This window comes from Sus scrofa, chromosome X (assembly GCF_000003025.6).
Source record: "Sus scrofa isolate TJ Tabasco breed Duroc chromosome X, Sscrofa11.1, whole genome shotgun sequence".
NCBI lineage: Eukaryota > Metazoa > Chordata > Mammalia > Artiodactyla > Suidae > Sus > Sus scrofa.
In genome coordinates, this window is record NC_010461.5 from 49,488,602 (window position 1) to 49,508,053 (window position 19,452).

A 19,452-nucleotide genomic window follows, 5' to 3' on the forward strand; every position below is an offset into this window, starting at 1 on the left:
TTTATAACTGCTTCCTTTGCTATGCTCCCATGGGGCCTATGAGTACAAGCCCTATTCTCTATCAGAGTTAGGTGATTCAGGGGCCCATCCTTCAGTGGCAGCCATAAAAATTGGAGTACTAGATGTTTGGTGAAACCCTTCACTCCATAGGGATAGTCAAGGAGTTGAGAGTTGATTCCTAAGACAACATGTGCCATAAATGGGCTTCATAGCAAGAGTGCTACTCCTCTTGCATATCCTTTCCTATTCCATTTCTCAGATGTACAGTGTGTAGGAGTCAGTGAAGTAGTTTCTGGATTTTTCTCAGAGAAATTTCATCCATGTGTAGCTGCATACTCAGTGCATCTTTTGGAGGAAGGAAGGTCAGATGCCTCTTATCTGCCATCTGGATGATGTCACTAGAGATAATATATTTTAAAAATTACTACTTTGCTCTAAATAAACATAACATAATCTTTTATCCATTCCAAGTATATAGCTTAGCGGCATTACATACATTCACACTGTTGTGCAACTATTCCACCGTCCATCATCAAAAATTATCTTTCCAATCTGAAACTCGGTACCCACTAAGTTATAAATCCCTATTCCTCCTTCCCCCCAGGCCCTGCCAACCACTGTTCTTCTGTTTCTAAGAATTTGACTATTCCAGGTAAGTAATATAAATGGAATCATACAATATTTGACCTTTTGTGTCTGGCTCATCTCATTTAACATAATGGCCCTTAAGTTTCACCTATGTTGTACATATCTGCATTTCCTTCATTTTCAAGGGTGGATAACATTACATTGTATTTATATACATTGTTTATCCATTCATCTGGCAATGGATATTTGTGTTGCTTCCATCTTTTGGCTATTGTGAATAATTCTGCTATACGTATTGCTTCAACATCCTGCATTCATTGTTTTGGTATATACTGTTATATACCAATTAGAACCCTAGCCTGGGAACCTCCATGTGCCATGGGAGCAGCCCGAAAAATGGAAAAAAAAAAAAGAAATAGGATTACCCAAGGATAGGATTACTGAATCATATGAAAATTATATTTTTAAATACTTTTTTGGGGGAAACTGCCATATCATTTTCAATCTTTTTATAATTCCCACCAATTGTGCATCATAGTTTAAATTTCTCCACATCTTCACCATCACTTAATATTTTCTGGTTTGTTTTTTTATATAAGCCATCTCAGTGGGTATGAGGTGATACACTTTTGTGGTTATAAATTGCACTTCACTGATGATTAGTGATGTTGAACATCTTTATATATACCTATTGGCAACTTATTATACAAGTAATATCTATGCAAATAATTTGCCCACTTTTTTGGTTAATTTTTGTTATTGTTGGGTTATAGAAGTTCTTTAGTGTGAATATTAAATATCAGATATATAATTTGAAAATATTACCTTCCATTCTACAAACACCTTTCAAGAGATAGCTCAAAAGAAACAAGTCAGTGTTTTGCTTGCCAGATGTACAGTAACATGAGAGACACATACAGAATTGCCTTTCAACAATATATAAGAATGAAATTGCTGGGAATACACTAACCTCTATGTATGTCATCACTAGATAATGGCAAATTTCTTTCTGACAAACTCACCTACATTGTATAGGATCTCCCACTTGTTTAACTTCCTAATACATATTTTAAAACTTCACATTTTGCTGATCTAATGTGTGTGAGATTATTTCACTTTAATTTTCATTTTCTTAGTTAATTCATAGTTAATAGAAGAGATTCATATATGTAATGAATGTTTATTACACACTTACTGTATGCCAGGTACTCTTCTAAGGACATGGGATACACTGGTGAGTATAAAGGAAAAAAATTGCACTTTCAGGATTTACATTCTGGCAGGGAAACAAAAATAAACATATCAAGTAGATTATATAGTATGCTAGATGACATATTATGAAAACTATACAGTAAGGTAATGGAGAGCCTATGAAGGTAATGTATATTCATTGACTTTGATCTATTTGTGAATTGTCTATTCATATACTTTGCCAAGTTTTCTATGGACTGTTTATTTTTTCATTGAATATATTTTTATCTATTTAATTCATTTTAACTATCAAAGTTTGTACCCTAATATTTTTTACTCCAAATTTTTCATGATGATTTTTGAAATTAGGGGTTTGTATGTTTTAAAATAATTAAGCTTATCAAACTTTTTTTTCATCACTTGTTCACTTTCTTCTGTTAAAATATATTTCCATATTTTCATGGTAAAAAAATAAATATTCACTTTCAATTTATTCTAAAAGTTATATAAATATTACCTTCCAAATTTAAGTATTAACATTTTTCCATGAGGAATTTATTTTGTGTATGTTGTAATAAAGAGATCTAAGGGTATTTTTTTTGCAATATTAAAACAGATTAAAGAAGCACTATGTATTTTTTATTATTTTGAATGTCTCACACATTTAGTAGTAGTCATATCATGGTAATTTGATCCTCCATCAGAAGTGTTATGCTTGTAAAACTTTATACAACTTCAAGAATCTTCTACTGGCAGATCCATTAATTGAATAAAATATACGGTCATCATTCACCTTAAATATCACCTCTATTATGATTCAAGTTTCTTAAATGTAAATTTCAATATAGGTCTCTACTCTTTTTCATTGGTATATTTGACCTCTTCTTCAAACTTTAACCACAGACATTACACTGCACAATTTCCAGAATGGTCCTGTTAAAAGACAAAACGAATCATATCCAGCTTCTGCTAGAAATATTCAAATGAGTTTCCACCATACTCACTGTAAAAGTCAAATTCCATTCTGGGAACATAAAAACTCTGAGGCCTCTTTCTCTGGTATCACCATCACCTCTCTGAACTCACTTCCTGAGTATCCTCTATATTTCTCACTCAGCTCCAGGCATGCTGGTATCCTCAGTGTTCCTTGAACATGCTAGGGCTACTCCTGCCTTGGAACCTCAGCAATTGCTGTCCCTCTACCTGGAATGGTCCTAGCACAGACAGCCACAAGGCCACTTCTCTCATTGCCTTCAAGTCTTTACTCAAAAACCATGCTCTCAGTGAGGCCCTCTTTGATTTCACAATCTGTCCTATCCAACATCAGCCTCCTCCCTGGAATTTCAATCCCTCATTCTTTGCTTTATTTTTTCCTTCCTAACACTTAACACTTTGAAAATACTTTATATTTTACTTATTGTATCTTGACTACCGTCTGTCTCCCACACTAAAATGAAAGTCCCATGATGGTAGTATTATTTTATTTGTTTCTTTTGTTTATTACCATATCCTAAGTACCAGTTCCTGGAAGACTGCCTGGCAGAGAGCCCACCTGAAGTAAGTATTGGTAAGATGGAGATAAAGCAAATAGATTTAAAAGCAAATGGGGTCAAAGTGAGCCAAAGGGGGGCTAGGCAGTTTCCTCTGGGTCTAGACCCAAAGCTAGGAATGCAAATACCTCCAGGGGACAACTGAGCATTTTATTAGAATGAAGCAGGCCAGCTGGGGGTGTGGCCAACTTGAGAGCATTCTGAGTCTAAAATGGGCTGAGCCCTTCCTCAGAGCCAGCTGCTTGTATCCTTGTCGGAATGTGGGCCTTAATCCTTGGATTTTTGTTTCTGTGTTTGTTTTCGTTTTTTTTTTTTTTTTTTTTTTTTTCAGGTGAGCCAGAAATGTGGATTTTTGCCATGTGAAGTCCCCCAAATGTCTAAGTAGCTAATTTTAAAATGGGAAATGGCAGAAACATAATAGGACAGTGGGCTGAAATTGGCCCATGACTGGCCAGCAGGCATTTGCTAGACTAAATTATATGATGTATGAAAGAAAACTTATCCCTGCTATGGTGAAGTGGGCTTGCCTTGTGTAATTCTTGAGGCAAACAGCTCCAGGTCATGTTGGATGGAGAGAATGAACCTGAATTACCACCTTCTTTCAACTCCTGGAAGCTTCCTGTCTCCCCCTCTCCCTGCTATGCATGGAGTTAAGGGAGCCTGGGCAGTGGGGAGTCATCAAAACTGTTTCTTTGAGGGCAGGGGTATATTTTAGTGAAGTAGGAAATGGGAAAACCAGAGAGAGGGTTTTGAAAGGAACTTCCACAGACAGACTGGGGAAAGGCAAGAAGAAGAGGAAGAGAAGGACAAAGACTCATGTGTTGGGACACAGTATCTCTGAGGGAGTTTACTGGGGACAGGAGCACCACACCTTCCCCCCTACCAATCACCTATGTGGCACTACACAGTCAAAGGAGTTAGTTATACTCCTAGCCCAACTGCCCATGCCATTTATCTCACCTGGAAATAGAACTGCACAAACTTCGATCACAGCTCCTCATGTGCTTGAGGCGGGCAAGACTGGTCAGGAAGTACCTATGAAGGGTCAGTAGCCATTGGCTTTGTCGGGGTATAGCCAGAATAGGGCCTCTGAGGGCAGCAGACCTTCAGTTTGCTGAAGCACTGGGTGGAGCCACCTGTGGTTTCAGGCAGCTGCTGAGAGAAGTATGGACAGTCAAGTATTCCCCATGCCATGGAGAGAAACATTAGGCTCAATCCTCTGATGCACCTCTTCCATAAGGAGGCAAGGTATAGCCCAGGAGGAGGAAAAACAGTGAGGGGACTGCTGTACCTGGGTTTAGAAAGTTTCCATTTTTCTGGATAAAATGCTTTCCAAATGCAAGGTGGCACATCTTTTAAGTTCTGAGAGAAGTGAACCAAGACCTTCAGGTCTGAGATTTACTGCTCTTGGGTCCTCTGGAAAATATGAGCTCCCTGCGTATGGTACACCATGTTAGTGTGTTTAGGCTGAGGCGGGGGTTCTGCTCAGCAGGTGTGGCATGAACTTCTTGAAATAATAAAAGCCTTTTAGGTATAAAATTGACTTCTGCTTAACTCATGGGACATTCCTGTCAGAATGTCCCTCTAGGGAACCTCCAGTCCATCTGGTTTCTTTGACTATTGTCACATCCTTTGGGCACAAAGCCAGAGGGGGCAATTTGGATACTGCCAGGAATCCTACTTTTTCCTAGGTCTTCCCATCTCTCCTGGACCCCACTCTCCATATATATATATATATATATATATATATATATATATTTTTTTTTTTTTTTTTTTTCTGTATTCTCACTCTCTCTGTCAGTCTTTTTTCTTAGAATTCCTCCTTCCTCTGTGTCCTTCCCCTTCTGGCTCCTCACTCACTCATAGGCCACCATTTGAATATCCTTTTAGCCTCTCTCCAGGTCCCTGCCAACTTCATCTTTCTCTCCCTTACTCTGGACCTCTTCTAAGCTTCTTTGTGCCCTTCTCTACCCAATTTATTCTGTCTGTTTTCCTCTAAGCCCCAGGATCTCACTTTCCTCTGTTATTCTTCATCCCCTCCAGGTTCGGGGGGCCTCCCTGTCTTTTAGGTCACCCTCCCCCTTAGGAGCCTTTCTATTTCTGCCCCCTCCCCACCTCCTCCTAAGCAGCCACCTCCCCTTCTCCCTTCCCCCACAGCCCATCTCTAGTTCTTTCTCTCCCCCACCCCACCTCCCTAGACCAGACCAACTAAGTCCTATTTCATTTTTAGATGACTGATTATGGTACTGGCTGAACTTTATTCGCAGCCTGAATTTACAGCTGTTCCTTCCTTTCATGTCCCATCCACCAAACACACCCAATCTTTTCAACATGATAAATTCCTTACACACAGCATGTCATGTCCACACAAATTTGTATTTTTCAGAACAAAACAATAGTTATGCTGGCAAAGATGTCGAATTAACAGGGACCCTTAAGCTTTCGATACACTGAAAAGTAACATTATTTTGCATGTCTACAAAGTACACACTTGTTTCCACAAATGTGGCAAAGTTCACCCTAACAGTTAGGACTTTTTCACCAAATCATAGACATAGATATGGAAATCATCATCAAACTTGATGAAATACACAGAAGGTTTGGCTTCCACTTGGTGAATGACCATGCCGATCCGTTTGGAGCCATCTTCTTTGGTATACTCCACATGTTTACCTATCAGGCCATCTACAACTCCTCCTGGCTCCCTCTCTGCTGGAGGAGACTCACTGGACTCTGGCATGATACGGAGGTCTCCTTCTTTATAATCATCTAGAAGCTGGTACATGTACAAGACAGGATCTTTCTCATAGGTAATATAAAACCAGGCTTTCATGATAGGTGCTTGGGCTAAGACCATTCCTCTCCATTCATCCTTAGAACCATGCTCACCCTCAAACATATGTTCCACAGCTTTACCAATTATGGTATTTGCAAGGTTTGCATCACTGACTTGAGATGATGCCACCCTGTCAGAAAGAATTTTAAGAGACAAAACTCTTTCATCTCTGTGAAGTTCCAGTCCATAGACACAGTCAATTCCATCATATTTCACCAGATAAAGAGAAGGATTTATAGGCACCTGATCCAGAACGGTTCCTTTCCACTGGGTGATGGGCTCATCGCCTTCCTTCCACCCGTGTGAAATTCTGCAGCCCACGATGTTCCTGCGGGGCTGGGACGAAGGTCTGCCTCTCTGCTTCTTTTGGGAGGCTTTTTTCTTCGTCATGTTTGCACACCCAGTGGCCCGTCCTGCAACTGCCCTGGTTTGTTGCCCTTCGGCCTCCTGTGAGTTGGCGGTTTTCATGTCTGCAACGGGAGGAGAGAAGATAAGAAGGGAACGTTCAATATGCCTTAAGGTAGGGTGAAGGTCTCCCAACAGCGACATCTCCATGCACCCTGCGCCAGTGCCTATATATTTTCCCCATGAGCCTGGCAGCAATGCTGGAAATCCTGGCCGTGTGCCCGAAAGTGCTCTCCCTCCTTGGTTCCTCTAGGCTGCCGGGAAGGACAGCAGCAGCAGTGGTGCCTGCTGGGGTTAGGAACTCTGCAGAAGGGGGCGGGCTACCTCCTTGTTCAGAGACCCCAGCCTCCACCACCCGCCACTGAAGCCCACTTTAAAAATACCCTGCAAAGCGCCTATCCCCCCACCGCCCTGACCCGCACGCATGCACGCATTCACTCACACCGTCCTCCTGCGCTGAACGCCCCAGTAGGCTACTCACACGCCCCCTGTCTACCCCCAGTCGCTTTCTTGGCACCCAGAGCCCTCTTCTCCCCGCGCTCACCTTCAAGGTCTTGTCTGGCTCCTAAAGCTACCCTCCTTTCCTATTGCCCTTCTCACTCCCCCTTCCCTCCTCCTCCACCTCAGTCTCACCCGGCGGCGCCTGCCCCCGCCCCCTTCCTCCTGCAGGAGTCCATCCCATCCCCCTTCTCCATCCAGGCGCCCACCAATGGCCTTGCCTTGCCTTGCCTGGCGTCCACCGCCCCGGATCTAGGGCCTCAAGTGCCCAAATCGGACACCTCGCAGCTTCTTTTGCGGTGAGCCTGTGTCCAAGGAGGATTGGCAGGCGATGAGCCGGCAGCTTGCAAGTGCTGGGAGGGGAAGACCCCCCGTAGGCGAGGATCGCGTCAGGAGGGCAGAGGGGTGGGCGAGGAGGATGGCGGTGGTACCTCCAGCACTCCTTTTGGGGGCCCTCAGCCTCCGTGTTGGTGTCGGCAGCCCCTCTGCCACATTAGGCTCCCACCAGTAGCTACTGCTGCAGCAGTCTCCTCCCTCCTTCCGTAGCGCAGCTTCCTGCCAGGGGAGAAGCCTCCCCTTCCTGCCAAACACTGCCTGCCCCACCTCACTTCTCGAGCCCACCACTGCCTTGAGCCTGGGAGGTCCTCCTGTTCTTCAGATCCCGCCCCTTTCCCAAATGTGTAGCTGCTAGGCCTATACCCCTCCCCTCCATTGCCACCTCCTCCTCCTCTCCAATTCAGGGCCCTAAACTCTTGTGCTCACCTCCACCTCCAACCTGTCAGTGCCCCCGCTCCATCTGCTTTCCATCTTCCAGGAATTTGTCTTTTTTTTTCCCTCCAATACCTTATGTAGTTATTCTTTATACATAAACATGCGTTTCCTGTCATTTACAAGGATTTGCAGTAGGAAGGGAGAAATGTCATCAGTCTGCCATCTTGACCCAATCTCTATATAATTTTCCCTTACTGGTTATTACAGGACTTTACTTCTTAAGGATTTCTCACCTTTTATTTTTTTCTTTTACTTTTTCTCTATTTCAAATGAATTCTGTAAATTTCAGAAAATCGCCTTGAAGAAAATAATAAACTGCAATTCTAGCTCACATTGCCTAGGGCTGACAGCAAGATATTAATACTCATTATTTTTTTGCCATTTTTATAAGTTCATACAAAACTAGGATCATTTTCCCTAGGCAAGTTAATGCTCTAATTTTTTTTCCATATACAATATGCATTTTCTCAGAATATTAACTATTTTGAAAACTACTATTTCTCTTATTCATCCATCAAATATTTGCACACATTGTGTATACAGCCTTTAGTCCATAAAACTCAAGTTTACAATAACTGCAATTTAATTTTTCTCCCATTACTGAACATTTGGGATCATGTTTCCATAATAACTGGTAATGTGATCTATTTATCAGAAAAGATAAATTTGGGAAAATAAGTTTATAATAAAAAATTTGGCCAAAGTATGGTTTTATAATTCAGTGGAGAATTATTCTTTAAAGAATGCTAGAATAAGTCCTTAAATATTTAAGGAAAAGTTTACACTAAATTTATTCTAATATCAATAGATTTATTAAAATGTAAAATGCAGTGAAATAATAAAGATGGAAAAGCAACTGGAAAAAATGAAAACCCAGTAAACAACATGAATGTTTAATTGTTACTTATAGTTACTTTCAGTATCTTAATGAGCTGATGGGTTAGATGTTAACAAAACAACTAAGCTTAAAACAATAACATAATTATTAAAATGGAAACAAAATTAATAAAAATTTTGATTCAGCAAAGTATAATTATGTCAATGTGAACATGAGAAAAGAGTTTCACATCTGGTGGTGATACAAATGAAAATCCATACAATTTTTTTATGGAAAGCAAATTGCAAATATGCTTTATTTCACAGGAGGGTTTATTTGGTTCTGGCTAAATTTTATTCCTAGCATATCTTCCTTGGAGTCCCAATCAAAAGCGATGGAGTTTTACCAGAGCTCTGGACTCCAATTTCCGTATCCATAGCTTCATCAAGAAGCCATAACCTCTTCTGAGAGCTCCTAACTCTTGCAGTGTTCCCTTTAGAGTGGTTAAACTTTTTCAAAAGAAAAACGTCCACCAAATTCACTGCTTCTTGGATCTGTTCTCCCTCATACTTTGGCTGGATAAATATTTTCTATCTTAGTTTTCAGATATCTTTGAATTTATTTTTTACTATTTCATTCAGCTTTGTTTGGTTCCCTAATGAGAGGTTTTTTTTTGAATTGCTTAGTCTCCTATCACTAAAATCAAAAACTCTATACTTTTTTATAAAATATATGTGTTCAACTATGTGTAACAGCTCCAAACTGGAAATTATGCAAATTTCCAACAGTAGATTGCATAAGTTGTGGTATATTCATTCATACAACAGAGAATGAGCAAATTACAACTATATGTACAACCTAAATGAATCTCACAAATATGCTGAAAAAAAAAAAGAACAAAAAGGCACATATTTTCTTTCCAATTTATTTAAATTTCAAAAATATTAAATAGTCTATTGCCTTAAAATTCAAAATACCAGCTATTCGTACAAGGGTATTTTCAAAATAGATGGTAACAATTCACATTCCCCCATTAAGGGTATTTTCCAAATAGATAGTAAGAATTCATATTCCACGAGTAATTGATGAAAGAACATAATGGAGACATTTTTGAATATGTGCACATGGCAAGAATAGTTGCTTGTCATATAGATGCTGAGCAGCAAAATGCATTGAATGGTAACATCATTGGGTATGGCAGCTTAGCATTCAATCACACTTATTCTGATAAAAGTGTACCCATTTTCCTCTTGGGAACAACCTAAGTCTGACCTTTTGGAGTACTGAAATGCTACCAGAGTGATTGTTTTAAGACTAGGCACCCAAACTTGTCAGAGCCAATAAAACACAATGATATTTTGTACAAATTCCTGGTGTGAGTGAGATAAATGATCTTGTCCATTGGACATGAGTGAACCTGAGAGGATATGAGGATTGAGCTGCTCTATTTACCTTATCATCATCTGGAGACTGAGGACAGTCTGTGTTATACAGAAATGAGATCAGAGCCAAGCTAAGCAAAAGAGGGAGACTGTTGTCATAGTGACATATTCTGTACCTATAGGTGGTCATAACTGACTTCCCATACTAAAAGGTTACTCTAAGTTAATTGTGGTAATGTTATTTCCCCTGAAAGGGATTGGCTTAGCATTTGGCATATGATCTAATCCTGGCCAATTAAACATGATGATATATGTTGGAGTACTTCTGAAAAAGAATTTATTATTAAGAGAAAGAGGAAATGATGTTTGTTTTTCTTTAGGATCATGCTCTGTCTGTATATGACTCTTGGAATCTCTGTAACCAGCCAAAGGGCAAAACTAGCACATTAAAGATGGCGGAGGAGGGAATGGCAATACTCTGAGCCCTTTAATCATTTCCTTTAGCTGCTGATGATACCACTCCTGGAGTCCTAATTCTGACTCCAAGTTATGAAATAAGAAAGTTCTTTATAGGTAAAGCAATTTGAGTCTGGGTTTTCTAATACTTGAAGTATCTGAATTTGCAGTGTCTATTTAATAGATGTATGTATATTTGTGCTTTATATATAAAAATACATACATATAAAATAGTGAGCCTTATATAGGGTTAAGAATGAATGTAATTTGAAAATAGCAATTAAATTTAAAATTAGCAAACTTTTAACTAGAAAACTATGAACATGTAACAACTGTATTTGTTGAGTGACTTTCAATGGAATTTATTTACCTATATGAATTATAATGTATAAAGTCTACAAGTTGCAAATTACTAATTTATATATATATATATCAGTATAATCAAAGTTTTTGAAATAATTCCAAATATATTTTTCTAGAAAAAGCAAAACAACTGAAATTTTAAATTTCTTTAAAGTTATTTTTAATGAATTTGATTTTTAACTTTTGCTTGATTTGAAAAATAGTTTTAAATAGCTGCTAGATAGTCAGTCATAATTCCTAATATTTTTTCTTTTCATCATATGACATAATAAATGATATGCTGAATACCTTTTGTAGAATTAAATAAATACTATTTTTATTTACTTCTCAAAACCCAAGTCACATACAAGAGCATAGAAGACTAAATATAAAGGCCTTCGATGGCAGCCAGTAGGCACAATAGGTCACTTCTCAAGATATGACTTCAGGAATGAGCAATGAGTTGAAATCACTCCAACCACAGTCATTATGTTTGCTATGGTTTTGTGACACTGATCTTGCATACATTTTTGTATATTTCTATGAATGCAATGTCAGTATTGCTCATGCAATAGCCAAGAAAACCCAATGAGAGTAATTCAATTCTGAGGAATAAGGATTTGTCAGACACAGTTGAGCTTTGGAGGGCCACAAACCACTGTAATAGCTAAGATTTTTTTTTCACCTCCCACACCAAAGATGAATTTTCTTTCCTTTGGGGGAAATGTCATTCTGGTTGAGAATGCCTGATCTAGGATTTGCAGGGTAAAGCAAGAAGATTGGATTGTTTATCAACTCTAATAGAACGCCTTTGGAGAGTTTTAAATAAGAAGATGATATGATCTCATTGATATTTTTAAGGATCACTCCATGTGGAGAATTGAAAGGAAAGCAAGGAGATATTCATTCCCAACACCCAATCTAATCGGGCTTAAGGCCTCATCCTCTATTCAAAATTCTTCAGTTACTGAGATAAAAACTTTCTCCCCACTACCTGCCAAATCATTAAGCTATGTGCTTACCTCTGTAGTTTTCATTTTTTTCTTCATTGGTCCCTGAAGGTTTTTCTCACAATCTTTAAAGCTCAGCCATATATTTAAAAGGAGATGTGTCAAATTTTATCCAAAACTTTAAAGTGATTTAGTAAAAGAGTTTTCCTCTACCTACATTTTACTCCTTTTTTAAGCCAGTGGTTTTATTAGCCATTCTTGTGGTTAACTAGTGGTGCATTTCTCTCCCTTAGTGATGGACACAAGAAGGTCATAGGGGAGTCAGAGGAGTCATGCCCACACTTTGTGAGGGCCTTCCCTCACAAATATCTACTCTTGTTTCTCTAATGAGTTAGGCAGTTCATGGTTTATTTCAGAATACTCTCAAATCGATTTAAAAAAGAACATTAAAGCAGTACTGAAAATATTAATCCTTTAAACTATAACCTATTACAAATTATGCCCAGGCATGTTGTACAATGTATTAACTGCACAAGTTAAGAAATGGTGGGTGGAATGGGTGAAGGGGTCAAAAGGTACTTGTAGTTACAAAATGTCATAAAAGTATAATGTACAGAAAAGTGACTATAGTTAATGAGTGTATTGCACATTGAAAACTGCTAAGAGAGTATATCTTAAAATTTCTTGTGACAAGAAAAAAATTGTAACTATGAATGGTGATGGATATTAATGATGCTTACTGTAATATTTTTGCAAATATACAAAATCAAACCATTATATTGCACACCTGAAACTAAATAATATTATATGCCAATTATATACCTCAATAAAATAAAATATTAGTTTTTTAAAGAAAATAAAAATTATTTAAAAAGAAGAGATTTCATTTCATTTTTCCTACCAACTACTATGTACAGTACTTGTTAAATAGGACCCTCATTCCCCTGACTTCATATCTCCCAATGACTTTAATTGGTGAGTTTATGAGGTTGAACATGTAAGAATTCTCCGAGTTGTTTCTTGTCTTTATTTTATTTTATTTTTCTGTTTGTTTCTTGTCTTTATTTCTTTTAGGTATAATCTAATTTATTTTCAAACACAGAGTAAGTTTGTCGGCCAGGGATACCTGTCCCTATCAGGAAGACCTGCAGTCATAAACACAGTGTAAAAACAAAATTCCTATCTAGGCCCTCCAAGGCTCTAAGCTATCTGCTTCTCTCAGATCTGTGACTGGGTGGGGTGTAAGGAAGTAGTCGTGGCCTCAAGCTAGGTATGTTCTCTAATCCAGCTTTTATCAATTATAAAGAAGATATTTTGACCTCCATTTGTGTCATTATTGTGCCTGTCTCTCAAATGGTTACAAACCTGCAGGAGAAAAAGGTTTTTATTTATTAGTCCTTTGAAACCTCAACCAAAATATTATTTTGAGCAGTGACACAATTTCAATCTGGAAGGGGAGGAATAACCATTATAGGTATGCCAGGAGCTGGTATTAGTTCTCTAAGATACATACAGGATCTGGGTCATTAGAGGATAGATTGTCATCTCTAAGACATGAGTGGAAACTTTTGGCATTCCAAAGTGTCACTTTGCAATTATCTCCAGTAATGACCTAGGGGAAAGGGTTGAGAGATTCTGACAAAATTCCTTTCCAAGACTGATTATGTGATCCCATCACTAATAATTAATTATTAATATCTTACCACCTCCATTTTAACTCAGAAAGGACAATATCATTTTGGGCTTGGGGAAGGGGATGAAAGGTAACCTAAGCAATATACATAAAACAATTGTATATTAGTATAGGCATCTATTCTTTACCAAGAGAGGGTAAAAGTTCAAGACCTATACAAAACTTGCCTGCTTTTAAAGAGCCAATAATGCTAAATTCTGCACTGATTTAAATCCATGACAAACTCTGTTGGGGGTACCTGATGCCCATTATCATGACAACAAATTTTAGTTTTAATCTGGTTCCAACAGAAGGACTAGAGAACTTTTCAAGAAGGTGAGCAAGAGTAGAAATGTATAAAAAGTTTTTTTGAAGAATATCTCATTCTTAAGTTATCAGCATTATATACCCAATTTAAGGTATGAAGAGCCCAAATAATTCATCTGTATTTTCCCTTGGGAAATTGTGCGGCTGAGGTTATTAGGAAACCTAGTGTTGTCCTTGACCCCATCAGTTATCATGCATAAGGGCAAATCAGGCAGCACATACTACAAAATATAACCAGAATTAGAACAAATCATATCACACCGACTGCTGCCAGATTGCTTTAAACCATTATATCTGTTACCTGGATTACTGGAATAGGCACGAATTGATCTCCCTTTTTCCATCCTTGAGCCCATTAGAGACTACTCTCCAGAGTTTTCAGAGTGATCCTGTTAAAATAGGAGATAAATCATGTTGTGCCTCAGTTGAAAATTCTCAAATGGCTCCCTATTACACACAGTGTAAAAGGTAAATTCCATTCTAGGCCCTCCAAGGCTTTAAGCTACCTGTTTCTATCAGATCCTCATCACCTCTCTGAACTCACTTCCTGAGTATCCTCTATATTTCTCACTCAGCTCCAGGCATGCTGGTATCCTCAGTGTTCCTTGAACATGCTAGGGCTACTCCTGCCTTGGAACCTCAGCAATTGCTGTCCCTCTACCTGGAATGGTCCTAGCACAGACAGCCACAAGGCCACTTCTCTCATTGCCTTCAAGTCTTTACTCAAAAACCATGCTCTCAGTGAGGCCCTCTTTGATTTCACAATCTGTCCTATCCAACATCAGCCTCCTCCCTGGAATTTCAATCCCTCATTCTTTGCTTTATTTTTTCCTTCCTAACACTTAACACTTTGAAAATACTTTATATTTTACTTATTGTATCTTGACTACCGTCTGTCTCCCACACTAAAATGAAAGTCCCATGATGGTAGTATTATTTTATTTGTTTCTTTTGTTTATTACCATATCCTAAGTACCAGTTCCTGGAAGACTGCCTGGCAGAGAGCCCACCTGAAGTAAGTATTGGTAAGATGGAGATAAAGCAAATAGATTTAAAAGCAAATGGGGTCAAAGTGAGCCAAAGGGGGGCTAGGCAGTTTCCTCTGGGTCTAGACCCAAAGCTAGGAATGCAAATACCTCCAGGGGACAACTGAGCATTTTATTAGAATGAAGCAGGCCAGCTGGGGGTGTGGCCAACTTGAGAGCATTCTGAGTCTAAAATGGGCTGAGCCCTTCCTCAGAGCCAGCTGCTTGTATCCTTGTCGGAATGTGGGCCTTAATCCTTGGATTTTTGTTTCTGTGTTTGTTTTCGTTTTTTTTTTTTTTTTTTTTTTCAGGTGAGCCAGAAATGTGGATTTTTGCCATGTGAAGTCCCCCAAATGTCTAAGTAGCTAATTTTAAAATGGGAAATGGCAGAAACATAATAGGACAGTGGGCTGAAATTGGCCCATGACTGGCCAGCAGGCATTTGCTAGACTAAATTATATGATGTATGAAAGAAAACTTATCCCTGCTATGGTGAAGTGGGCTTGCCTTGTGTAATTCTTGAGGCAAACAGCTCCAGGTCATGTTGGATGGAGAGAATGAACCTGAATTACCACCTTCTTTCAACTCCTGGAAGCTTCCTGTCTCCCCCTCTCCCTGCTATGCATGGAGTTAAGGGAGCCTGGGCAGTGGGGAGTCATCAAAACTGTTTCTTTGAGGGCAGGGGTATATTTTAGTGAAGTAGGAAATGGGAAAACCAGAGAGAGGGTTTTGAAAGGAACTTCCACAGACAGACTGGGGAAAGGCAAGAAGAAGAGGAAGAGAAGGACAAAGACTCATGTGTTGGGACACAGTATCTCTGAGGGAGTTTACTGGGGACAGGAGCACCACACCTTCCCCCCTACCAATCACCTATGTGGCACTACACAGTCAAAGGAGTTAGTTATACTCCTAGCCCAACTGCCCATGCCATTTATCTCACCTGGAAATAGAACTGCACAAACTTCGATCACAGCTCCTCATGTGCTTGAGGCGGGCAAGACTGGTCAGGAAGTACCTATGAAGGGTCAGTAGCCATTGGCTTTGTCGGGGTATAGCCAGAATAGGGCCTCTGAGGGCAGCAGACCTTCAGTTTGCTGAAGCACTGGGTGGAGCCACCTGTGGTTTCAGGCAGCTGCTGAGAGAAGTATGGACAGTCAAGTATTCCCCATGCCATGGAGAGAAACATTAGGCTCAATCCTCTGATGCACCTCTTCCATAAGGAGGCAAGGTATAGCCCAGGAGGAGGAAAAACAGTGAGGGGACTGCTGTACCTGGGTTTAGAAAGTTTCCATTTTTCTGGATAAAATGCTTTCCAAATGCAAGGTGGCACATCTTTTAAGTTCTGAGAGAAGTGAACCAAGACCTTCAGGTCTGAGATTTACTGCTCTTGGGTCCTCTGGAAAATATGAGCTCCCTGCGTATGGTACACCATGTTAGTGTGTTTAGGCTGAGGCGGGGGTTCTGCTCAGCAGGTGTGGCATGAACTTCTTGAAATAATAAAAGCCTTTTAGGTATAAAATTGACTTCTGCTTAACTCATGGGACATTCCTGTCAGAATGTCCCTCTAGGGAACCTCCAGTCCATCTGGTTTCTTTGACTATTGTCACATCCTTTGGGCACAAAGCCAGAGGGGGCAATTTGGATACTGCCAGGAATCCTACTTTTTCCTAGGTCTTCCCATCTCTCCTGGACCCCACTCTCCATATATATATATATATATATATATATATTTTTTTTTTTTTTTTCTGTATTCTCACTCTCTCTGTCAGTCTTTTTTCTTAGAATTCCTCCTTCCTCTGTGTCCTTCCCCTTCTGGCTCCTCACTCACTCATAGGCCACCATTTGAATATCCTTTTAGCCTCTCTCCAGGTCCCTGCCAACTTCATCTTTCTCTCCCTTACTCTGGACCTCTTCTAAGCTTCTTTGTGCCCTTCTCTACCCAATTTATTCTGTCTGTTTTCCTCTAAGCCCCAGGATCTCACTTTCCTCTGTTATTCTTCATCCCCTCCAGGTTCGGGGGGGCCTCCCTGTCTTTTAGGTCACCCTCCCCCCTTAGGAGCCTTTCTATTTCTGCCCCCTCCCCACCTCCTCCTAAGCAGCCACCTCCCCTTCTCCCTTCCCCCACAGCCCATCTCTAGTTCTTTCTCTCCCCCACCCCACCTCCCTAGACCAGACCAACTAAGTCCTATTTCATTTTTAGATGACTGATTATGGTACTGGCTGAACTTTATTCGCAGCCTGAATTTACAGCTGTTCCTTCCTTTCATGTCCCATCCACCAAACACACCCAATCTTTTCAACATGATAAATTCCTTACACACAGCATGTCATGTCCACACAAATTTGTATTTTTCAGAACAAAACAATAGTTATGCTGGCAAAGATGTCGAATTAACAGGGACCCTTAAGCTTTCGATACACTGAAAAGTAACATTATTTTGCATGTCTACAAAGTACACACTTGTTTCCACAAATGTGGCAAAGTTCACCCTAACAGTTAGGACTTTTTCACCAAATCATAGACATAGATATGGAAATCATCATCAAACTTGATGAAATACACAGAAGGTTTGGCTTCCACTTGGTGAATGACCATGCCGATCCGTTTGGAGCCATCTTCTTTGGTATACTCCACATGTTTACCTATCAGGCCATCTACAACTCCTCCTGGCTCCCTCTCTGCTGGAGGAGACTCACTGGACTCTGGCATGATACGGAGGTCTCCTTCTTTATAATCATCTAGAAGCTGGTACATGTACAAGACAGGATCTTTCTCATAGGTAATATAAAACCAGGCTTTCATGATAGGTGCTTGGGCTAAGACCATTCCTCTCCATTCATCCTTAGAACCATGCTCACCCTCAAACATATGTTCCACAGCTTTACCAATTATGGTATTTGCAAGGTTTGCATCACTGACTTGAGATGATGCCACCCTGTCAGAAAGAATTTTAAGAGACAAAACTCTTTCATCTCTGTGAAGTTCCAGTCCATAGACACAGTCAATTCCATCATATTTCACCAGATAAAGAGAAGGATTTATAGGCACCTGATCCAGAACGGTTCCTTTCCACTGGGTGATGGGCTCATCGCCTTCCTTCCACCCGTGTGAAATTCTGCAGCCCACGATGTTCCTGCGGGGCTGGGACGAAGGTCTGCCTCTCTGCTTCTTTTGGGAGGCTTTTTTCTTCGTCATGTTTGCACACCCAGTGGCCCGTCCTGCAACTGCCCTGGTTTGTTGCCCTTCGGCCTCCTGTGAGTTGGCGGTTTTCATGTCTGCAACGGGAGGAGAGAAGATAAGAAGGGAACGTTCAATATGCCTTAAGGTAGGGTGAAGGTCTCCCAACAGCGACATCTCCATGCACCCTGCGCCAGTGCCTATATATTTTCCCCATGAGCCTGGCAGCAATGCTGGAAATCCTGGCCGTGTGCCCGAAAGTGCTCTCCCTCCTTGGTTCCTCTAGGCTGCCGGGAAGGACAGCAGCAGCAGTGGTGCCTGCTGGGGTTAGGAACTCTGCAGAAGGGGGCGGGCTACCTCCTTGTTCAGAGACCCCAGCCTCCACCACCCGCCACTGAAGCCCACTTTAAAAATACCCTGCAAAGCGCCTATCCCCCCACCGCCCTGACCCGCACGCATGCACGCATTCACTCACACCGTCCTCCTGCGCTGAACGCCCCAGTAGGCTACTCACACGCCCCCTGTCTACCCCCAGTCGCTTTCTTGGCACCCAGAGCCCTCTTCTCCCCGCGCTCACCTTCAAGGTCTTGTCTGGCTCCTAAAGCTACCCTCCTTTCCTATTGCCCTTCTCACTCCCCCCTTCCCTCCTCCTCCACCTCAGTCTCACCCGGCGGCGCCTGCCCCCGCCCCCTTCCTCCTGCAGGAGTCCATCCCATCCCCCTTCTCCATCCAGGCGCCCACCAATGGCCTTGCCTTGCCTTGCCTGGCGTCCACCGCCCCGGATCTAGGGCCTCAAGTGCCCAAATCGGACACCTCGCAGCTTCTTTTGCGGTGAGCCTGTGTCCAAGGAGGATTGGCAGGCGATGAGCCGGCAGCTTGCAAGTGCTGGGAGGGGAAGACCCCCCGTAGGCGAGGATCGCGTCAGGAGGGCAGAGGGGTGGGCGAGGAGGATGGCGGTGGTACCTCCAGCACTCCTTTTGGGGGCCCTCAGCCTCCGTGTTGGTGTCGGCAGCCCCTCTGCCACATTAGGCTCCCACCAGTAGCTACTGCTGCAGCAGTCTCCTCCCTCTTTCCGCTTTGGACTCTGCTCTTAGTTTCCTGTTATTGGGGAGGCCTTCCCTTCCTGCTAAATACTATGCTGCCAGCTTCCTTTGCCTTGGAGCCACTCCTTGGCTGCTCCTCCCCTTTCCAAAATTCAGATCTATAGTTGGTCCTTTCCTCTGCATGTCCTTCCCACCCCTACTCTCTTAAACTATCTCCACCACTAGGCTTCCCTGCTAGCGTGTTTTCATTTTTCATACATTCTTCACGTTTTTCCCATACTCGTATATTCACACACAGCATATATCCGTACAGAAATTCTTCATATTCATACACAAATATATGTATGTGCATAAATAAATTATATATATTTCTGATATTCACATGCACAGATACATAATCCTGAATATACTCCTCTATTCA

The 19,452-nt window shown here is 41.0% G+C and overlaps 2 protein-coding genes across 10 annotated transcripts; both read right to left on the reverse strand.

Moving 5' to 3' along the window:
* LOC100526148 (spindlin-2B) lies at nucleotides 3,604–19,148 on the reverse strand. 5 transcript variants are annotated; one of them, XM_003135134.4, is made up of 5 exons: nucleotides 18,747–19,148; nucleotides 15,751–18,086; nucleotides 14,087–14,174; nucleotides 6,409–6,635; nucleotides 3,604–4,481 (listed from the first exon to the last, which is right to left on the reverse strand). In XM_003135134.4, the coding sequence occupies exon 2, from the start codon at nucleotides 18,082–18,084 to the stop codon at nucleotides 17,308–17,310; it is 777 nt and encodes a 258-aa protein (XP_003135182.2). In that variant the 5' UTR covers nucleotides 18,085–18,086; nucleotides 18,747–19,148; the 3' UTR covers nucleotides 3,604–4,481; nucleotides 6,409–6,635; nucleotides 14,087–14,174; nucleotides 15,751–17,307. The 5 variants fall into 5 exon arrangements, with proteins under 5 accessions (XP_003135182.2, XP_020935652.1, XP_005673738.1 ...); XM_021079993.1 differs by having other exon boundaries at nucleotides 18,742–19,148; XM_005673681.3 differs by lacking the exon at nucleotides 18,747–19,148 and adding an exon at nucleotides 18,566–18,652.
* Nucleotides 5,687–17,909, reverse strand: SPIN2B (spindlin family member 2B). 5 transcript variants are annotated; one of them, XM_013986199.2, is made up of 3 exons: nucleotides 17,860–17,909; nucleotides 14,087–14,174; nucleotides 5,687–6,635 (listed from the first exon to the last, which is right to left on the reverse strand). In XM_013986199.2, exons 2-3 carry the CDS (start codon nucleotides 14,139–14,141, stop codon nucleotides 5,857–5,859), a joined length of 834 nt encoding a protein of 277 aa, XP_013841653.1. In that variant the 5' UTR covers nucleotides 14,142–14,174; nucleotides 17,860–17,909; the 3' UTR covers nucleotides 5,687–5,856. The 5 variants fall into 5 exon arrangements, with proteins under 5 accessions (XP_013841653.1, XP_003135178.2, XP_005673740.1 ...); XM_003135130.4 differs by lacking the exons at nucleotides 14,087–14,174; nucleotides 17,860–17,909 and adding an exon at nucleotides 7,295–8,519; XM_005673683.3 differs by lacking the exons at nucleotides 14,087–14,174; nucleotides 17,860–17,909 and adding an exon at nucleotides 7,290–8,514.

Coding starts and splice junctions, on each gene's coding strand:
- SPIN2B (XM_013986199.2), bottom strand. CDS start 14,141: ATGGGCTCAAGGATGGAAAAAGGGAGATCAATTCGTGCCTATTCCAGT. Junction 6,636..14,086: donor TGCCTATTCCAGTAATCCAG/GTAACAGATATA, acceptor CTCCCGTTGCAG/ACATGAAAACCGCCAACTCA.
- LOC100526148 (XM_003135134.4), bottom strand. CDS start 18,084: ATGAAAACCGCCAACTCACAGGAGGCCGAAGGGCAACAAACCAGGGCA.